General features: G+C 36.6%; 1 protein-coding gene across 1 annotated transcript in view; it reads left to right on the plus strand.

Moving 5' to 3' along the window:
* Positions 1–23,159, plus strand: part of LOC125829230 (vacuolar sorting protein 3) — a 32,336-nt gene that overhangs the window by 8,448 nt on the left and 729 nt on the right. The window contains 12 exon segments of the mRNA XM_049508477.1: positions 722–997; positions 2,948–3,144; positions 6,000–6,141; positions 9,458–9,730; positions 9,810–9,882; positions 14,114–14,162; positions 15,436–15,724; positions 15,849–15,904; positions 16,191–16,259; positions 16,348–16,459; positions 17,578–17,667; positions 22,836–23,006. Of these exon segments, the coding sequence (XP_049364434.1) occupies positions 722–997; positions 2,948–3,144; positions 6,000–6,141; positions 9,458–9,730; positions 9,810–9,882; positions 14,114–14,162; positions 15,436–15,724; positions 15,849–15,904; positions 16,191–16,259; positions 16,348–16,459; positions 17,578–17,667; positions 22,836–23,006 (1,797 nt within the window).

The following is a 23,159-nucleotide window of genomic DNA, read 5'->3' on the forward strand; positions in this document are numbered from 1 at the left end:
AAGGTGAATGAAGAGGAGTGTGAATGGTTACAAGTGTTGTACTATTATCTAGAAATAATCAAGTTATTAATGACCGGATGAACCAAAAAATAACCCATCAAGTGCGAAATTATAGAAGATTCTCGTTATGATCAAACAATTCTTTAGCTATTGTCATCTATGTGATTGCAAGAAACCTAAGGCAAAATTTAAGCTATTTTGCACAAATCATGCTATTTGTGTATGGTGACGTGATAGAAGAATGAAGTAATCACACTTTGTGCATTTGTTAGCCTGTTATACTGATGATTTTGAAATTGCCTGCTATTTTTGTTGAGTCTTGAAGGATAGTTAATATCACATTACACTGATGTACCTTCATCGGATATATATAAATGTTTGCAACTTTTTAAATAAGTTTATTATCAAAGTTTCTCTATTAACAAGAGTACTGCTTAAATTTCATATTTAGTAATGTATAATATTGGACAAATAAAGTTTTTATAAACCCTATATAAAATAGGTCAAACCTGTTTATAACCCAAACTGTTTTTGACCCTCTTTAATATGGGCGGGTTGGGTTATCACCATTTTTACTCAACCTGCCCGAACCCATCCCAACAGCCCCATTTGCCACCACTTCAGTTACAAGCACAGAGATTGTTTGGGAACTAAAAGGAACATAGTAAAACCTCCTGATTAGAGTTTTTAGATTTATTGCTTATTGTGTTTTTGATGGCAGGTTATGTGTTATCGGAAGGTGCCTTCGGAAGAACAAATAAAAGACCTATTGCGAAAGAAAAACTTTAGGGAAGCAATATCACTGGTTGAAGAACTTCAAAATGAAGGTGAAATGACAAGGGAGACACTCTCTTTTGTCCATGCTCAAGTGGGATTCCTCTTACTATTTGACCTACGCTTTGAGGAAGCAGTTAATCATTTCTTGCTTTCAGAAACAATGGAGCCTTCAGAACTTTTTCCATTTATCATGCGAGACCCAAATCGTTGGTCCTTGTTGGTATGTGCTGGTGTATCAATGGTTGTTCTGTGCATACACTTACGTTTCAATGCTTGGATCTGCATCTTTTATGGTGGTACATGTGCTGATAAATCTACAACATGATCTTTGAATCAGTTTATGAGTCAAGTTAGGGCCGGTTTGGATTGACTTAAAAGTTGGTCAAACCTACTGTTAAGTCATTTTCAGCTTTTGGAAGTGTTTGACAAAGTTAAAAATAACTTAAAATAATGTTACCTTTCTCAAAAAAAAAAACTTAAAATAAGTTAAAAATGACTTTAAAAAAGTTAAAAACCAAAAGTAGCTCTCCCCCTACTTTTTATTTTTTGACTTAAAAGTCATTTAAGTTTGACTTTTTATTTTTTGACTTAAAAACTACTTTTTTAAGCCAATCCAAACGGGCATATCATACTATATCTATGTGTTCTATTATGTGTATCAGTCTACCCTTTCTTTTTTGCGCAGAAAAGGACCAACTCGGAGCAGCCTATTCTTCTTCTTCTAGTTTTTTCTTTTCCTTCTCTATTTCTGCATTTTTTGTCTTGCTTATGCCACTTCTTTCGTGAGCTACTTTTAACACTTGCCATGAATTGATAGATCTTTTCCCTTAATTATCAAAGTCCAAAGACAACCAATGGAATCATTTTCTAACTTACTGCATATGTTAATTAGGGCAATGCTGATATCCTGCTGCAGTTCTCAATTTCTGTCCCAAGTAAAGGGTGACAATGAGTACTGAGCTAGTCATGTTGGGGTTGTATGCTAGCATTCCTATCAACTTGGTCTAAATTGGAAGTCCTCATTGCAGAATTTACTTCCTCTTATAAAGGATTTACTATATTATGAAATTTATAAGCATGCTTCGCACCTTTGATCGGAAATACAACTCAACTAAGTGATTAGTTCAACTCTTATTTTTATTTTGATAAAACAAGTAAAGTCATTTGATAGGAGGTGGAAATCTTGTCCGAGATGTGTTCAAAAGTAGAAAATCTCACACAAAAACACAATTCTTTACTGATAGCACCTAATTTTTCTATACTTATTGGTATCTAATGAGTGCTCCATTTTTCAGTTCCTCCTAATCCTGTTACTCTTTGGGTTCATTCTTTTCATTTGATCCTCATCAGTGCCGAGTGATTCCATATTCTGTTTCTGTCTCTTTTCCCGAGAGTTTGGTCCTAGTGACATGCTTTAACACAGTCAGGTATCCCTGATCATTCCAATATGCTCGAGATTGCGCACCATAATTGATATGCCACCGAACAGTGTAGCAATAGCTGAATCACATCCTCTCTGGCGCACTTACACATGAAGCACCAACTGATATAGCCACTTCTTTATCTTTCTTGTTGTCCTTTGTAATAATTGCCTTGCTACCAATCATGCAAAAGACTGACCTTCGTCTCTTTCTCCGGATTCAAGTAAACCTGATCTTACTATAAGTATGCCATCGACTTGTATTATTTCATCCATGATAGAGATTATTTGAAAAACCCGTGAAGCTCTTCTTTCTTCATGAAAGTCCCATAACACTCTCCTTCTTGTTCCTTTAGTATCTGAATTCTGAGCAATATCTTCTCTCTGCTAGCAGGGCATGCATAACGTAATGGGACTGTGACAATTTCCCTCTTATGTCTAACTTTGCAATAGAAGTTTTTCAGAGCTTTCAATGGCCACAATTAGTTATTTCAACTATTAGTTTTGAATCATTATATATGACAGTCGACATGTTAAATCTGAAAAATTGAGGCCCCTTATTAAATATAAATTTCTCCATCCAAACGAACTCTGAAAGTTATTCAGTAAAAATATGATCCTCTAGCAGTCATATACATTGGCCTTTGATGTCTCTCACTTGATGTGTGGTTCTCAGTTTGTGTTCCTTTCTTTTCTAGGAAAACTTTTTATTTGAATTTTTCTTTTATCTCATTGGAATTGTCTTCTCAGGTTCCAAGGAATAGGTATTGGGGCTTGCATCCTCCTCCATCACTTCTTGAAAAAGTTGTGGACGATGGCTTAACTGGTATTCAGAGAGCTATTTTCCTTAAGAAAGCAGGCGTTGAAACTGCAGTTGATGATGAGTTTCTTCAAAATCCACCAAGCAGAGCTGATTTATTGGAGTCTGCAATTAAAAACATGACCAGGTTTTTATTGACAAGGAGTCTTATTTTTTTCTCAGGATTTTTTTAAACTGATTTATTCTCAGGACTTTCTGTGAGTAATTCTTTTTCTTTTTAAATAATGGGTGACCAATCCAACTTGCTTGCACATAAATCCTGAGAATAATTATATGAGAATTGTAGCCCAGTTCTATTGTGGATATAAGAGGACAAAGAGGAGAAGTGGATATGAATGTCCTCAATATTCAGAAGACTTAAGAACGCTATGCTTAACATTCATAGAGCAGTAAATTCATCGAGGGACATCATAATTACATACTCTCTCTATTTCAATTTGTTTGTCGTACGTTCTTTTTTGATCCGTTTCAAAAAGAGCGCCCCTGCCCCTTTTTGGTAACTCTTTAGTTCCAACTTTCCGCATGACATATTTAAGACCATAAGATTAAAAGACATTTTAGTACATTCTACATATCTTTAGTTTAAGACCACAAGATTCAAAAGTTCTCTTTATTTTCTTATACTCCGTGCCATGTCAAAAAACCAGACAATCAAATTGAATCGGAGGGAGTATATCAGTGGATTTTGAGAGCTATATTGTAGGACTTGAATTGCCTTGATGAACTCCAATCCGATGGGTAATGTATATTTATTGTTGATCTATAGGCTCATACTTCCTTTGTCCTAAAGAGAATGAAGGAGTTGGGATTTAAGGGTCAAAGCATTCAGTTTTCTCGTGAATATGGACATTGCTTTAGTTTTTATGAGATAATATTTAGATAAAAAGATCTATAAAGGACAATATTACTATCAAATATATTTTGGAACATTTGAAAACATCATATCCAAAGAAAAAAAACTGTTCAACTTTCATATAAAATAGGTCAGGGAGTAATTTAGGGAGCAACTTGTTGAGAATTGAGCATACATATATCAAATTCTTACCTCAGCTCGGTTGATTTGAGAAGTGCAACTATTGTGAGAACGTAATGGAAGGTAAAAAATGATTTTATGATACCGCATGTAAGCTTTATAACTAGAAAAAATCTAGCTCTGTTTTAATTTATGGAGTGGTTCTGTTCAGATAAAAAACCACATCATTTCCTATGTAAAGAAAAAAACCACATATCATTTCTCGAGAATGAGTATATGTATCATAGGTTGAGAGACTTTTCTTTTAAAGCCGTTAAGCAAAGACCATAAATTGAGAGGGACTTGGTAATAAGTTTATGGGGTTGAGATGAATAGTGCTGAGGATATATGATAGAGAGAAAGCTATGAAGTGACCCCTTCAAATGTTTTTTCTTCCTTCTTAGAGAAATTGTGGACTACAGGGTTAATTCCTTTAGGCAATGTCTAATTTTCAAGTGTAAGTTTGAGTTGAATTTTGTTAAGTATCTCTCTTGTATCTTCATTATCTTTTCATAAGTTGAGAACATAAGGAAATGACCACAAAGGGATCAGTTATGCTAATATGTTAAGAAAATGCTTTTGGCATCGTCTCTTTGGTGCTTACCAGTGTTTTAAAAGGCGTGGCGTTTTACTTTGCACGGGGCGTGGCGTAAGCTCCGAGACATGGGGTGTAAGCCCCTTGGATCTTTATTTTTTTATTTTTAATGTAGTAAAAATAATATAATAACACCAAATTATAAAAATACATTTATAGTTTAAAACAATTAAAACCATGATTACAGTAACTCATAAAATAGAACTACTAACAAGATTTTACAAGTATAAATAATGTGATGATATAAAAGTTATCGTGTGACGCGAATCAACTCTTAACATCTTAACTTTCAAATAATAAAAGAATCATAATTTCTTAAATATAGTACTATCATACTATGAAATTCACTTCCTTAAAACAAAATAAACAATAAACTTTATTAGCATTATAATAAAAGCATCACTCCATCATGAATAAAAATGAAATTACTTTTAAATAGTGAAATAATAAAATATGATAATTTTAAGACATATGACAAAAACAAGAAGAGCAAACAAGATGTAAAATTTTGCTATGTATTTTTTTAAGAAAATGTTAATCAATATCCACCCTCACGGTGTTTTCAAATAGTAAATATGCAATATTATATGACTTGTTTGAGTTACTCTCAATCTTCTTATTTCTATTGATGAAAAAACTATCAAGTATATCATTTATTTATTACAAAATTATGAGGGTCAACAATGTTAACTAAAGAATTTGACACATAATTTGTGTAAAATTTGTCAGGCAAGCCCTGAGCATTGGGTGTTAGTTGTGTTTAAGGCGTACAGTCGGGGGCTTAGGGTGTAAACCTCACAGAACTAAGCCCACACATGAGTATCGGGGCTTTTTGCAGTGTCTCGCCCGGGGTGAGTCCCAAAATTGCCTTTTAATACGCTGGTGCTAACAGAAATGTAGGATGAAAAACTCTTCGGGGTGGCCCAGTGGTTTGGGCTATGGACTTCCATGTTGGAGGTCTCAAGTTCGAAACCCCTTGCCAGCGAAAGCAAGGGGTTTGCCTTCTGGGTCGAGCTTGTCGCACTGGGCTTGCCTAGTGCGGGTTACCTCTCCTATGCGGTTTGCGAGCTATTGCATAGGAGCGGGGGTTTTACCCTGTGCTTTGGGTGCGGGTTTCCCTTGTCATAAAAAAAAAAGAAAAAAAGAAATGTACGATGAAAAAACTGAAGCTAATATATGTCTCTGCCCTTTGGTTAATTACATTTCTATAACATATTTTGGTTTAGTTTATTTTTGAAGTTGGTTTAGTTTGTGGGACACACCTATAAAGTTAGATTGTTACACTTGTTTATCTAATGTTTTATGTGCAATTTGGTTTTACTTGCCTTTGCCTTTGCCTTCTCTGGTCCTTAATCCCTCCCCTCTCTTATGACAGGTTTTTAGAAGCATCACGACATAAAGATTTAGCTCCTTTGGTATGCGAAGGAGTTGACACTCTTTTGATGTACCTTTACAGAGCTCTAAATCGTGTTGATGACATGGAAAGACTTGCCTCATCAGACAACAGTTGCGTAGTGGTATGTCTATACAACCTTGCTCTATCTTGTCTAATATATGATTTCTTGGTTCTTTTTTTTTGTTGTGCGGGGACCAAAATGTAGTTCATGTGATGATTTGCTGATGTATGTGATATCAAGTACTTTTATTAATCCTCTGGGTCAGCTTTCACACATTTCGACTATTCCACCGACACATACTATCAGTGTTATCAAGGCACGTTTACACTTTGAAGTAAGGCTCAGAACATGTTGAGCATTTTGCCTAGCTTAATGATGTGTGCTATGGTGTCATCATCAAAGCTCTAACACAAACATTTTCCTTGCAAATGAGCGTTTTCGGTAGAGAAGGCACTATACAATTGATATTCCATTTAATCGTGAAGAAATTTAATTTCTATGTCCATTTATTTGTTATTCATGCTTATAATTATTAGTTTTGGACTAAACATGTATATCTGTATTTTTTCTCCATTGCACCTTTTTTCATCAAAACCCACACTTTATTTGCACTTTGCTTTATAGCCCCAATAGATCTTAGATCTTTCTTGCGTTTTTTCGCTTTGATAATATTGCATGCAATCTCCCACCAACACATGTATTGGGTAACTTTGCCCAGCAAGGCTTTAACACTTGGGCAAATAAGAAGAAATTACCTACAACTTTTTTCTCTCTGCTTTGGACCTTAATTTCTCATGGTTTTAAGTTTTAACACACTTAACTGATTGTAGCCTTACCCTAGGTCGCCCATCAAACACTTATTTGTTACGCAAACTATAGGAATGACTCTAGTGGTAGCAGGTCTCTTTTTTGTTTAAGGTAAAGTTATTGGCCTTAGTATAAGTTGATGTAGATATGTAGATATATTGATAAGGTAACATAATTTTCTCAACAATTGGGCCAAAACACTCATATCAAGGAGTGATCAAAAAAACAAAAAGAGAAACCAAAAGATATGGTTTTGTACTAAATGCACCCTATCACCAAACATTACAAAACTTCATGGGTGACGGGAAAAAGTTGTTAGGATAATAGGCTACTCCTCAATTGTACAAAATTATCTCAACACCCTCACAAGCTTTTATATTTTATTATCTCCATACGATTCACATAAGTGCAAGTGGAGCAACATTCCACACCCTGTGTCTTCTCCCCATCTATCACACTTCCCGTTGAAATTTCGAATGGCCTAGGATTACCCACTCTTCTCTAAACCATCTCAAGATTCCCACTATAGCCTCGATGGTACTTGGCAATGTAGAATAGGATAATTGGCATCTTTACCCTAATCCTTGCACATAAAGCACCAATCAACATAAGTAACCTTTTTCCGCTTCATAGTTGCTAACCAAGTGAAAGAATATACCTTACGTGGTATCTTAGGCATCCGAATTGATTGATATGGGAAAGCAACATTTTCCCTCTTTAAAAACATCTCATAATAAGACTTTACATAAAAGACCCATTGTTCCCCACCCCTATTTCTCACCTTTCGCTATCATGTGTTCAACATTGTTTGTGAAGCAAAGCGACTAGTCCTGGGAACTCTCCTACCTCTCAACCTTGAAGATTTCTCCTAAACTTCAAATTCAAAAAACCTTCTCCACCTCATAGGCTCCCGACTCGTTGGACTGTCATCTTTTGATATAAAATTCTATAAATATATGGGTATGTAGTTCTCGAAATATTATCCCCACGCCACCTATATCCCTAAAAGCTCACTCTCTTCACTCGAAATATTGCAAATGAACTCTTCCAACTCTTGAACATGTTCCTCCACCAACCACATCCATAAGGCATAGTAACAGTTTTTGTCCGCCACCCCTATTCCAAGACCCTGTATTTTTCCCTATTACCTATCTTCTATGTTGCTTGGACTCTTCCAAATGCCTCCATATACGTGTCGGATCTTCCAAAAGTAGTGCATATACTTTTGGAGGATCCGATACGGGTACAACAACATTTTTGGAGTGTACGAGCACATAACCTCTCTCCAAAAAGTATGTTCCTCATTTCCAAATCTCCACAACCATTTACCTAATACATCCTAATTTGTAAACCCCTAGGTCTTTGACTGCGAAACCGCCCAACATTTAGGAGTTATGACAGTCTCCCATCAGACCAAGTAAAGCTTCTTTGTCTCACTGTCAAGTCTTGAGAAAACTTCTTTGGACTCGTTCCAACTTCCCTGTGACACTATGCTAGCTAGAGCATGAAACAAAGACATGAAATTGAAATATATTGGGATGCTTGATAATGTGCTCTTAGTAAGAGCTTCCTTTCCCCTTTTCCATAAAATATTTCTCCTGCCATCTTGTGAGCCTCGTTTCTATCCTCTGAGTTACTGAGTTTTCATACTGCTTGATCCTTGTTTGAATCACCAAGTGCCAAGCCAATATAGGTAGTGGGAAAGCTCCATCCTTGCAGTGGAGAACTCGTGCTAGCAATGGAATATCCCCCCTTACCAACCAGTATAATTTCTCACTTTTGAGATTGATCTTGAGGCCTGACACCACCTAAAAGCCTGTTAAGACATGTCTCAAGTATTCTAACCGAGTTTTATCCTCATGACTTAGTACCAGAGTGTTTTCCGCCAACAATAGATGCGAAACTCAGTCGGTACTATGCCCCCAACTCCTGCAGTGTAACCCTGCAACTATCTACCCATCACAGCTCTACCCATCATTCTATCCCATTCCTCCATAACTAAGATGAACAACATGGGGGATAATAGGTCCCCTGCCTCAGGGCTCTCTAACTGCTGAAACATCCACATGGTTGCCATTCACCAATAATGAGTACCTAGCTGTAGACATTCAATGTTTAACTGACTTCCTCCATCTAGCACAAAATCCATCTTCAACATTATGAAATCCTGAAACTTCCAATTCACATGATCATAGTCCTTCTCAACATCCAATTTACACAAAATGGCTGTTTCTCCTTGATGTAGGAATGTGTGTGTATGTCCTTTAGGTGTTGTAGTAGTCTGCTAGTAAACAGTAAAATCTTAAAGTTGAGATCTCGTATCTCCCTTGAAGAAATCAGCTAGTGCTTTTTCTGCTGCTGGGATTTGAACCCTGATTTCTCATGGTTTTAAGATCGCTAGGTGTCACCCTCGGGTGCATTTCAAACACTTATTTGTTTCGCAAACTTCAGGAATGCTATGATGCCAGCATACTTATTGAAAAGTTTCTCTTGGATAAGGTAAATAAATGTTTGTATGCAGATCTTTAGGTGTTGTAATTGCTCTAGCTGCTATAAATAGTTTAATCATAAAGTTGGGATCTGGCATCTTCTTTGAAGGATAGCCATAAAACTTAAATGGACAGTGCAGGAGGAGTTGGAATCATTGCTGAGTGAATCTGGGCATTTGCGGGCACTTGCTTTTCTGTACGCCAGTAAAGGGATGAGCTCAAAGTCTCTTTCAATCTGGCGTGTGCTGGCTCGAAATTATTCATCCAGCTACTTGAATGATTCACATGGTGCAAACCATTTACAAGATACCATAAATAGTATTTCCTCTGATCAAGAGACTGCTGTAATGGAGGCTTCAAAAATTCTTGAGTCATCATCTGATCAGGAGTTAGTACTGCAACATCTAGGATGGGTATGATAATTCTTTTTTGTTTTTTCAGGGTGCTTTCTGCCTTCAGCCTGCTAATTAAGTTTATTAGTTTCCATTTTAGATTGCAGACATCAACCAGCTGTTAGCTGTACAAGTACTTGTATCGGAGAAAAGAACAGATCTACTCCCACCAGGTACGTCTTACATGGTATTTAGTGATGTTCAAATGGCATATCCATCTGCAAAAATGGCTCTTAGAAAGTACTGGGTGTACGTTAAACTCATGTAACTCTTGTAAGGATTTTTCCTTTCAATGGTTCAACAGTTGTCAAATAGCCATCTAAGTATCCCCCTCCCCTCAAACTGTAATGCAATTTGAGGTTGACTACTGTCAGAAATTGTGTTGTTTGATTATCTTTGCATCATTAAAAAGTTTGGGTGCTGTTTATAGCCTAAGATTATTCAACTTGAGATGAATACATCATCTGATGTTATATGCGATATCTATGTGAAATATTTTAGTCTTTTCTACCTTTACCATTATTTTTGAAAAACATATCTATCTGACTCCAACTTGACAAGGTCATTAAAGTGTTCTGACTAAATATGCAGTCTACTAACCGTTACAGTTATGCTTGTGCATCGAGCCTCTTCTTTACAATTCTTATTTCTTATGCCTCTTCTTGTTCTCAAGAAATCATGTACAACACATAGTTGCATGCCACAGTTTGAGCCCTGCCTTAGACAGAAGCCTGATATTTAAGCGGAAAATGATAGGGGCCACCTCTTAAACAGAGTTTCAAACCGTCCGCTACATGTCCTCGGGATTTCTTGGTTGTCAAATATACATCTGCCTACATGTATTTACGTTGTATCAGTGCACCAATGTGGCAGAAGACTTTCTTGCAAATTTGGGCTTTGACCTGCTATGTGGTTATACTTCGTCATCGCTTTCTTTTGACATGTCTGTTCTGTTTCAGTTATGTTAAAGGAGATCAGAGCCTGACATCAAAATGCAGGATTGGAGTTTAATTATACCATGTTCAATATTAAAATGCGAAAAAATGAATCAACAACCAAAGTTGCAAATCTTGCCAAAGAAATTAAGCACAAACAAATGCAAGTTACCCTTGTATGGATTGTGCCAAATTGTTGTGTATCCCTGTAAGAAAACAGTAGCTCATGCACGTGGCTTGGTGCAAGTGGTGACGTGTTTTTGACCATGTGAATTAGAACTTTTTGATGGATTTGCTTAATTTGAAAAGTTTAAGTTTTTCGAGAATATTATGTTTGTGTGAGATACCAAGAAATTCCTTGGGGTTTAGCTGGCCCAATCCCAATTGTTCTCTCAGGGTTGGAGCTTGGAAGGAGTATGGGCTTGCCTCTCTATCCTGCTCACTTAATACTAGACGGACTTCAGTCAGTGGGATCTAACTTGTGCCATGCACCAAAACCAGCACTTCACACCACGTGCTGAACCAGAGACGTGGGGAAAGTTTGAACGATATTTAATTCACTATAAGTAAATGCTTACTTTCTGAATTCTAACTTTGAGTCTTTCTAGCATACAAAATTGCTTAATAAATCGAACTGTGGAATGAATAATAAGACACTTCGTGGCCTTCCCATCAAATCTTCAGTTCCCAGCCAAGTTATATCTAAAAGGATTGAATGTAGTTATTCATCTCTAGTATAGTCTTACAAAAGACCAGCTACACAAGCTTGGCTCTAAGCTAGATAAAAGATTTCTTGATCTTGTCGGAATGGGAGCAGCTATTTTAAAATTGCTTAAAATCGAAGAGGTGGAGTTAAGTCACCGATGCTAAATTGTGTCGCATCTTTTAGTTTCAAATATATCAAATCAGGTTGGGGCATCCATCCGAGTAAAAGAGAATATAAGAGAACCTAACAACTTGCACTTCCAAAAGCCTTGTATTTAAGTGAAGGATAGGAGGCGGACCATTATCCATCGAGTTTTTAACTTTGCATCATTGATCCTCGGGAAATTTTTCATCACAGAAAAAAGTAGATAACTAGCTTTGTTCCATTTTATGTGACGCACTTTACTTTTAGTTTGTCCAAAAAGAATAATCTTTCTAGAATCAGATATAATTTAACTTTAAATTTCCTATTTTACCCTTAATGAGATGATTTAGAGCTACACAAATGTCGATGACATGCTTTTTGTAAAAGATTTCATTGGTAGACCGTAGACATCAAGACGATGCAGAAAAATACAAAAGTTACAAGGAGAGATATATGTCAGCTCCAGTACATATAGAACAACTATACTACGTTCAGGGAGCTAACAAAACCCGTAAAACTGGTTAGAGCTATTTACAATGCTAAGACTATTCCAACTAAACAAATTAAGTAGACATCTAGGTTTTAGAGTGTGGTTTGGAGTTGTGACGCCATCAATTCCATTTAACTTTGTGGATGGAATTGGATCTATCTTCAAAGCATCTTCCATTTCTTTCTTTCCAGACTGGCCACTATACACATGATGGTATCAGCTTCCACCATCTCTTTTGACTCTTACTGCCTCCCCTCCTAATCCAGCAGCTCAACAGATCTGATGTATGTTCTGGCATTGTCAAGTTTATGCTCGTGATGTTGAGAAACAGGTTCCAAATTTGAGCAGTAAACATACAATGCAGGAAGAGATGGTTATTTGTTTCTGTCAAGTTTCACAAGGAACACCTAGGGACCTGTTGCCTGCGTTTCTTTTGTAGAACTTTCTTGTGTTAAACATGCTCTCTTTATCACTAACCAGGTGAAACACTTCAGTTTTGTAGGAATGCCACTCTTCCAAAAGTAATTCCAATTATATTTTGGGCCCCCTGTTTCTGTTGTGGTTATAATCATTCCAACTTGTTTTCCCAGTAGCATTGCCACTCTCTCCACCTGTCATTCATATAAATAGTCTTCTTAAAGATACATCCCAACCCTGTTCTGTCCAACAGTCACTCACTTTAGCATCAAGGTTCTCACAGATTAGAAACAAATCTGGAAAAAGTTCTCTAAGAGAGGTTTGGTCTATCCAGCCATCTTTCCAAAATTTAGTTTTGTTTTCATTACCCACCTTGATATACATATTTCCTTCCATTTGTGACCATAGGTTCCTGATTGTCCTCCATACTCCCACCCCATATGGTTCAGAGGTGATTTTTGTACACCAGGGGTTTAGTTCTCCATATTTTGCGACTATAACCTCCTTCCAAGGAGCTGCATCTTCCTCAGTGTATCTCCACAACCATTTCATCAAAAGGCTTTCATTTTGCAGCCTCAAATTTCTGACCCCTAAACCCCCTCTGTCTTTTGCTAAGAAGTACATTCTTCCAGTTGACTAAGTTATAACCTTTTCCCTCATTACTTTTCCGTAGGAAGTTCCTTCAAGCTTGTCTAGTTTTTTCACCACCTTTGCTGGGATTGGGAACAAGGATATCACATAGGTTGGCAAAGAGTCCAGAAAAGAGTTTATGAGGATCTATCTACCCCCTAGGGATAGATATTGTGCCTTCCATCTAGCAAGTTTGTTTTCAGTTTCTCCAGAATACCATTCCATATCTTCATTGTTTTGTGTTTGCTACCCAGGGGCATGCCCAAATCTATGGAAGGCAAATGCTCCACTCTGCATCCCAATATACTTGCAAGTTGCTGGATCTGAGGACCTCATTTACAGGAGAGAGACTACTTCTTCCCCAGTTTACTTTCAACCCTGAAACTGCTTCAAACAAAACCAAAATCACTCTTGATGTAGCTAATCTGTTATGCTGTAGGTTCAGAAAAAATGATAGTGTCATCCGCATAGAGCATATGACACACTTCTTTTTCTTCCCCCACTCTATCTCCTACCTGAAAGCCTCTAATCCATCTGTTTTGTGTTGCAATCCTCATCATACTATCAAAGCCTTCCATTGCCAAAATGATTAAGAAAGGGGAGAGAGGATCACCCTGTCCAACCCTCTTTCTGATTCGAAAATGCCCACAGGTTCCCCATTCACAAGGACAGAAAACTTGACTGTTTTTATACATACCTCAATCCACTTCATCCATTTGCTACCAAATCCCATTTGTTTGAGAGTATTCAGAGGGAAAGACCAATTCACATGGTCATAGGCTTTCTGAATATCCAATTTGCACATTAGACCAGGGGCTCCTCCTTTCATTCTTGAGTCGGTGCATTCACTAGCAATGAGTGTTGCATCCATGATTTGACTCCCCTTAACAAAAGCCATTTGATGTTTGTTGATCAATTTAGACACCACCTTTTTTAGATATCAAATTATTTTCTTCACATAAACTATCAGCTTATTTACTTTTAATGACTATGTTTAGCATGCACATTTTTTCTTTTGCTTGTTTATAAAATGTAGTGTCTCCATAAAGTGGCATTCTTTTAATGCAAGCCTTCAATCACAGATGAAGTAATTGCAGCGATTGATCCCAGAAAAGTCGACATTCTTTTAAGGTCAGTGGTTTTGTGATTTTACTTGCCTTCCACTTTTTTAAAACCTATTGCTATCTGTCTCCTGAAGTGAAGATTGGTGGCTAGTGTAACATCTGTATGCAACTTTTGATTGTACTCTGGTCCAAGTTTTTTGCCTCCGTTTTGGAGATTGCTTACTTCCATAAAGAAAAGTGTAGCTCGTTCTTTTTTTCCTCCTCTTAACAAGTCTTTTTGAACTACTGAGCGCTGTATCACATTGCGAATGATAAGCAGCTTGTTTTGGTCCTTCCCTGCTGCCCCCTTGTTCTGATATCAAATGCATATTGTAGACCTAAACAGTCTGATTGAGAATTTGGTGATGATGGTTTGTGTTTGCGGTTGCAATGAAGGAAAGGATGAAAATTAATCTGGAAGGAGCTGCAGAAGATTAAAAGTTGGATTTGCCACCTTAAGAGTCTAGTCAGTGCTTGACATTATCTTCGTTCTAGTCTGGACTCTGTTTTCAAACTGTGACCAAGTGTACTTTCTTTTAGACTTATAACTTACTAGCTTTATCTTACTTGGCAAATCCATTAAAAAGCCGAATCTTTTAGTAGATTAATGGTCTTACAATTTACATTGAAGCACCAAGGCCATAAAACTATTCTAGTACTGGAAAAAAGGTTTTAAGGTAAAATACTTTTTCTTTTTGAAAAAAAGAAAAAGTACTTTATTTTATTTTGAAATTGAACTTACTAAAACTTGGAAATTTTCTTAGAAGGTTCTCTGTAGTGTGACTTAGGCAGTTGTCGAGTAAAATACGGCCTTTGAGTAAATCATAAGGTGACACATAAATGCACTAAATTTATGGTTTTATTGTTTGACCTAGTATGTCCTTTAATGAATATGTCTTGATCATCTGTTGGCTTCTTCGTCAAGTTGCTTCATAAACTTCTAGATCGTTTTAGTACAAGCCTATTTCTTCAAAATCATTCCTTTCATCAATTATCTATGATGTCACATAAGATGATCTGAAAATTTGCAAGTACCAACACAAACTAGCTGGTAGTATATCCTAAAATTGCATTCCGTCACTCTTAGCCTGATGGGAGCTGAATAAAGCAAGTAGCATGTAGCATGCCAAATTTCTTTCCTTTTATCTTAATTTGTTCGATATAATTATTTTTCCATAACATTGGTGTCCTTGGGTGCCTAATTGGTTTGGGTAATATTATCTTATAAAGATGTATCTCTATATTAATGAAGCACTTCCTATATGTTTATTTGAATTATAAACTGAAGCTTTACCATACAGATATCTCCAGTGGTTAATTGAAGATCAAGACTCCGGTGACACACGGTTTCATACAACTTATGCCCTCTTGCTTTCTAAATCAGCACTTGATGCTAATGAAAAGGAGCATGTTACGCAAAATCCTGAAGTTGTAAACCAAAAGGAGATAAATATCTCAGACCGTTGGAACAACTCAATATTTGATACTCATGTCAGAGAGAGATTGCAATTTTTTTTACAGTCGTCTGACTTGTATGATCCAGAGGAGGTTCTTGACTTGGTTGAAGGATCCGAGTTATGGCTCGAGAAGGTCAGTAAATAATTTAGGCCCTTCATAGAAATAATGGCCTATGCATATCTGCTGGATAACAGCTTGAACTGTCTTATTCTCCTTGTGATTTGCAGTCCTTGTGTTATTGATGGTTTCATTACAGGCTATTCTTTACAGGAAGCTCGGTCAAGAAACATTGGTGCTTCAAATTCTTGCCTTGTAAGTTCATAAATGTTTGGTTATTACTTGGGTACATCACAACAAGCTTTATCATAACAAATGAACAACTTAAAAGATGTTCTGTTTTCCAAATGTGGGCAATGCATGGTTGGCATACTCTTCTGCTGCTTTACATGTGAAGTCCCTCACTTAAACAGGCGAAAATATTTGAAATCTTAGCACCCACATTGTTGCTAAATATGTATTTCATAATTGAATCTGCAATTACTCTGAATAAGATGACTATCTGTGGGATTGTAATTTAAAAGTTGTGTTCATCTGGCAGGAAGTTGGAAGACTGTGAAGCTGCAGAACAATATTGTGCTGAGATCGGTAGGCCAGATGCTTACATGCAGTTAGTACAGTGTTCTCTCATTTGTTTCTTTAGATTATTGGTTTAGTAGAAGTTCTCTTAGCCTTTCCCTTATCTTGTCTCTTCTTAGGCTGCTTGAAATGTATTTGGAGCCAATGAATGGTAAAGAGCCTATGTTCAAAGCTGCTGTGCGCCTGTTGCACAATCATGGAGAAATGCTAGACCCTTTGCAAGTTTTGGAGGTACTAAAACTTATCCTTCTTCTGCTCTATTACTTGTGTAATGGTCAATGAGGAGACAAAAGCCTTGTTCTACCCCCAGGGCTTTGGTTTAGTGGCAACACTACGTGTGATGTGCTGGTTAGATACATATTACAAGTTCAAACAACAGAGCAAACAAAAGTCTGGTATTTAAGTGGAAAGGGTTGAGGGGATCCATAATTTACCAAATTTATGCCAAGTCAAATGGGGCTACATAAATTTGGACGGAGTGAGTATTTGTTTATCCACCATTTCATGTAAGTAACATGGTTGATTGGGCTGGAAGATCAAAAATCTGATTGATTTTCGCACTGTATTTATAGTATGAGAACCTATCTCCAAAGTTATAAAATAATATATGGTAGAAGAGAAATAAAGTCATCCTAGAAATTTATTAGAAGGAAAAACATCTCATCGTACCTTAGAGTAGAAATTTTGATGTTCAATCTTTTACTCTTGAAAACTTTGGATCTTTGTTATTAGCAGTGTATGAAATATTTGGTTGTCGCTTGTCAAAACAGGGAACCTGTTCTTTAAATCTTGAAGATTGGAGTATATTCTTTTTTCATTGGGAAATTAAGTTTTCTTGTCCTAATTTTAGCTATTGGTGCATACTCAGTCACGTAGTGCATTACAGATTAGAAGTAGTCCTCTTACTTCGTTCCTAACATCTAATCATGCATCTTGTAACATAGTGATACCATTTTTGGATATCAACTTTTAGAATTGCCTTTCTATAGTGAAAGATGTAGTCTGAGTTTTGTTTATGGTGATTTTAAATTTTCAAAGGCCCAAAAAAAGAATTGTCTGATGACTTGATAGGTCTAATTATATTCAGGTTACATTTTCTAAATTACTTGGGGGGGGGTTGAGTCAATGGTTGGATCTTCATAGTTTCATTTGCCAAGAGTTCAGGTTACTTGACTAAATCATTTTAGATAACTAGACAATGCTATATTTGTTTTGGATTTTTTTTCATGCTGTTTTAAGGGAATCAGATGATGAGAAGGCAAATAACATCTATTTGGCTTAAGTTACTTTGCACAAAGTCACTAACGATGTCAATGTTACTCATTCTGAGTTGAGGTTTCACTTTGCAGAGATTGTCACCAGATATGCCCCTTCAACTTGCTTCTGAGACAATATTAAGGATGTTGAGAGCTCGACTTCACCATCATCGTCAAGGCCAAGTATGTTCTACTCTATAGGGGTGAATTTCTGTTGATCTTGAGGATTTATTACAATAGTATAATTTTATTCAATATGTTAGCTCGGGGATGAGGGGTAATGCTGTGTGTATTTTCTTGATTTAATACATATGCTTTGTCTATGTTATTTGAAACTTCAGCATGAATTGCTGGAAAGGTAAACTTACCAATTGACATGGCGTCTCTCCTTTATGTTGAGTCATGATAGTATGTGCATTCTTGATCTGAGTACTATTAGATGCTTGGATACATATGATATTCTAAAGGGTACAAGGCTTGTCGAGATTACATCCTAAAGACAAGTGGCTAAATTACCTAGAGTCAGGCTTACCTTGAACATGCATTTGGCAGCTTAGGAATGCTGGATGACAATCTTTTTTTCAGAGAACAAGTTGTTCCATGTCTGATTGAAAGCTGTTTACAAATTCTTTTTCTAGTGATGAGACTGTTGATATATATATATATATATTCCTGGTGTTCTTTTTCGGGTTGCTGTAGTAAAGTATGTCCTAATTGCATAGTTCTTTCATATCTTTGCCCTGGGTACCATGGGTCTAGTATTTTGTTCAGTGGTAAAGTTGCAGTTCATAGTGTAGAATTTGAAAAAAAAAAGAAGAGTTCTCTTTGTATTTTAGTATGTCTTAGATTCTAGGAGAAGGGTTATTTATACAAGTGAATCCTAACTAATTAAGGAAGGAGAAGGTAATTTATACAAGTGATTCCTGACTAATTGAGGGAAGACAATCAATTACAACAAAATAAAATATTCTATTCCTATAATTAAACTAGGAAAAAAAACTAAAGTATACTAAAATCACGCTAGTTTATTGACACAATCAACACTGCCCTCAAGTTGGAGCAAAGATGTTCTACATGCCAAACTTGCAAACCACAGTATGAGAAGTCCTTTTATTGAGGCCTTTCGTAAACACACTCACTAGCTGTTTCTCTGAAGGTACATCAAGCAGACTCAAGGTGCTACTAGTAACTTCCTCTTTGAGGAAGTGCTGATCAATTTCAATGTGTTATTCGGTCTTGTTGAACATGATTCCGAGCTATGTTGATTGCAGATTTGTTGTCGCAGCACAGGAATGTTTTCCTTTTCCCAGACTCTCAATTCTTCCCGTAACTTTTGTAGCCAAAGAAGCTCACGTACACCTAGGCCATAGCTCTATATTCTGCTTCTGCACTTGATCTTGTAACTACACTGTCTTACTTCTCTCCTCCGAGTGTTCGATAATGGATGTAGATCTTATGTCATCTAAATATCCAGCCCAATCTGCGTTTGTAAAAACTTCTATCTGGGGGTGACCTTATTTCTGGAGCAAACTTCAGATACTACAAAATGAGAAAGACAATTTGCATATGAGGATATCAGGGATCATGCATGAACTGGCTTACCAAGGTGACTCAGTAGGCTATGTCTACTTATCTAGTCTAGTGAGAGAAATACATGAGTTTTCCAACCAACCTCTGATACCTCTCCTAATAAATTTACCCTCAACCCTTGTTTGTACTTGTGATTGCTTTCAATAATTGATTCTGCTCGCTTTCAACTTGTCATCCCAGTTTCTTTAAAGAGATCTTGAGTATACTTCCTTTTGAGAAAGAAAGATTCTCTTGATCTAGCAACATAAATTCCCAAAAAATAGTACAACTTTTTTAGATCTGTGATTTCAAATTCTTGTGCTAACAACTTCTTCAATCAGGCCATCGTCTCTTTTGTCATCTCCTGTCATTACTATGTCATCAACATAAATGATGAGCAGAGTGACTTTACCTTTTGATGTCTTGTAAAAGAGGGTATGATCGTATGCCAGCTTTGTTGGTAACAGAAGAATATGTCAAACCAAGCTCGAGGAGATTGCTTCAGTTCTTTCTTCAGTTTTCACTCCTTTCCTTTGACTTTGTTCAGTATCAAATTTGGGAGGAATCTCCTTATACACTTATTCCATGTCTCCATGAAGAAATGTATTCTTCACATCCAATTTTTGTAAGGCCCAATCAAGATTAGCTGCACAAGACAATAGAATTCTTAGAGTGTTCGTCTTTGCAACTATGGTAAACGTTTCCTGATAATCAACTCCGTAAGTTTATTCACCAATCTTGCTTTGAATCCTTCAGTCGAGTTATCACATTTATTTTTCACAGTGCATTCAAGGTTTGTGGCCTAGTGGTCAATCAAGTGGGTTGAGAACATGAGGTCTCCGGTTCAAATCCCAGTAGATTAAAAAATCCTAGGTGATTTTTCCAATATGTCCTTTGCTTTGGTGGATTGAGTTACCTGTTCCTGGGAAGTGGCAGGTATCCTGTAGAATTAGTCGAGGTATGGAAAGCTGGTCTGGACACTATGGTTATTGGGAAACATTTCACAGTGAAACCCATTTGCAGCCAAGCAACTTTCCAAGTCTTGGTTTTTTTTACAAGGACTTCATTTCTTCAATCATAGTTTGCTTTCCTCTAGGATCTGCAAAAGCGTTCTTCCATTTCTAGGGAATAAACACAAAAGAAATAGACAAGCCAAAGGCTTTACAGAGTGGAAATGGGGAATTATAGGAGTCAAAATTACATAAATAATTTTACTTCCTCAAAATAATAGATAAAGAATGTATGGTACAGGATCTAACTTTTTTCCCGTGAGCAATAGATAAATCTATCTCATTAGGCAAGGTAGATACCTCACTGGTAAAAGAGGATTTAACCACGACGAATCACATAATGGTTTCTTCTGCTGTAGTTCTACTTGAGAAGTTTTCAAATCAGGTCTATTTAAATGTCCAACAGTCTCCCCTTAATTCTTACTCCAATGTTACTTTCCCCTGTAGTAGTGGTTTCAAAAGTGGAACTAGGGAGGATCATCTCTTCCCCTTACTTGCTCTCCCCATGAAGAGGTGATGGTGTAATACCAAAATAGGGCAAAACTCTCAAAAGGTGAAATTCATGCTCACGAAGGATCTCCTGGAGAGAAGATGATAGCATTTGTATCCTTCCTGTGTAAGATAATACCCAATAAAGATATACTTTTTGTTGAGTAAAGGTAACTTTTTTATTCACAAAAAACTCATCAACAAAAAGATGATGAGGAACATTTTACAATTCACACATGATGTATGCACTTTCCTCGGTGAGGACTACTCAACAAAAAACTTTACAAGTTACCTATGAAGTCAATTATGTCTACTGTATCCCCTACCATATCCTGTTTACACCAAAAGTAAAGTAAACTAAGGCAAGTCAATTATGTCTGCTGTATCCCCTACCATATCCTGTTTACACCAAAAGTAAAGTAAACTAAAACATTGGATTCTAATCTTCTGGCTGTTGATCCCTTTGCCTTCAAAACATCCTGAATTTCTCTCCTTCCACAATGTCCACCAGACACAAGCTGGGATGGATCTCCACCGATCTTCACTGGTTCCTCTGCTGCCAATACCTTTCCAGCAGTTGAGTAAATCCATAGTAGACTTGGGCATTACCCAACTGACTCCTAGGATACAGACGAACATGTTCCACAGATTTGTAGCTGCTTTGCAATGAAGAAATAGATGGTTATTTAATGACCAAAAACAAGTGAAAATTTCACTTTTGGCCTTTAATAGATACACTCAAGTCAGCCTAGTGCAACAATCAGTAAAAGTAAATACAACAACAACAACAACAACCCAGTGAAATCAGTAAAAGTAAATAAACCATTGAATTCCAGACAAAGAAACAGTGTCTGAGTAAAAGACCATTTACATCAGAATGAATAAAAATATTTCTGACCAGAGTCTCGAGTCGTGTCAAACATGCATAAGCCATTATGCAATTTTTCATTGCCAATGCTCTTTCTTGTTTGAATTTCCTGTAAAACACAATGATCAGGGATAACTTGATGCTATGACTTAATTCTTTGGTAATGGAGCTGCTTGATAACATGTCAACAGAAAACTCAAGTAGGAAACTCAAGTACACGAAGAATGGATGATTATGTAGTATCATGTGTACAAACAATATAATCTGTTTGAGAGTCGGGGGTTGGCTCTGTAGTTTTGTAAGCCTTTAGAGGAGCCTGTCATGTGTCTATTCGCACAAGAATCAACAATCAAAGAATTAAGGAAGCAGTAAAGACAATACTTGATTGCATATAATTAGATCTGACAACTTAGGTGAGTCAAGTTTGGTCAAGGTGTCTGTAAAGATGTTGAGTTCCATCCTAAGATAGTTTCTCTCGAAGCCCTTACCCTGGATGTCTCATTTTCTGCAATATTAGCCAGGTCCCCTAGGACCTACACGTTTTCCCCCATGACCTCTTTGATGGTATGCGGTCTGTCATGTAGTTTCCCGCATGTCTCCACTGTATGCCTTGACTTTTCACAATAATCACAGTGCAAGTAATCTTTATAGAAGTGATCATCCTTGCTTATTCATGAAAGACAATTGACTCTGACTATTTATTGGAGCTTGTTACTGCATGACACCTCATCGACTCTCTTCATAGGAGCATGCATCTTCAAGAGAAGAAAAATGAACTTGCCAAGAACTTTAACTCTGCTTTGATCATATTCTTGGTTCAAATCAGCTACAAAATCATACCCTTTCCTTTTCAACCAATTGTGGAAAGACACTTCACTTGAAGATCTTGATAATAGTCAATCTCCTGGCCATAGCACACTTGACTCGGAATAAGTATTAGTCATGGTCAACTCACTTTGCTTTGTAACATGTATTTTATTTCGAATCTCAAAGATCTGGGCATCATTACCCTTGCAAGAGTAAGTTCGCTTAATTGAATTTCAGTTTTTTTCAATAGATAAGTATTGCTTTAAGATTCGGGGTGCATAATATTTAAAAGCCATTTTTTGATTATAACCAAACAATTTTCTAGATTTAATATAAGAGCAAACAAGACCTTGATCAAGTAAGAAACGGTACCTGAAGGGGAAAAAAAGGCTAACTTTGTATTTTAGTATGCATGAGATGTATTTATACAAGTGAATCCTTACTAATTATGTAGTGACTTAATTACACTAAAAGGAAATATTATATTCCTATAACTACTCTAGGACGAAAAATATAGTCTCCTAAAATTATGCTAATTAGTTACTGGAATCAACATAGAATAATTAATATACTTTGCTCATGGCATCTGATGATATTTAATTCTACAGATTGTCCATAATCTATCTCGTGCTTTGGATATTGATGCAAGCTTGGCAAGGTTTGAGGAAAGATCACGACATGTTTTGATAAATGACGAGAGTGTCTGTGACTCTTGCCATGCTCGACTTGGAACCAAACTGTTTGCGATGTATCCAGATGATACCATAGTCTGTTACAAGGTTTGACATGTTTTCATTTGTTTATTAAATTTTCTGCCTGACATGGACTTTTAGCTTGATTGAGAGGTTTTGTGCAGAAACATTATATATCTTGTTAAAAAAAATTGTATGTTTGTCAACTGTGCTGACTGATTTTACCCCATTTGACCTGCT

This window comes from Solanum verrucosum, unplaced genomic scaffold, assembly GCF_900185275.1.
Source record: "Solanum verrucosum unplaced genomic scaffold, falcon-dt-bn FXZP01000028.1, whole genome shotgun sequence".
Lineage (NCBI taxonomy): Eukaryota > Viridiplantae > Streptophyta > Magnoliopsida > Solanales > Solanaceae > Solanum > Solanum verrucosum.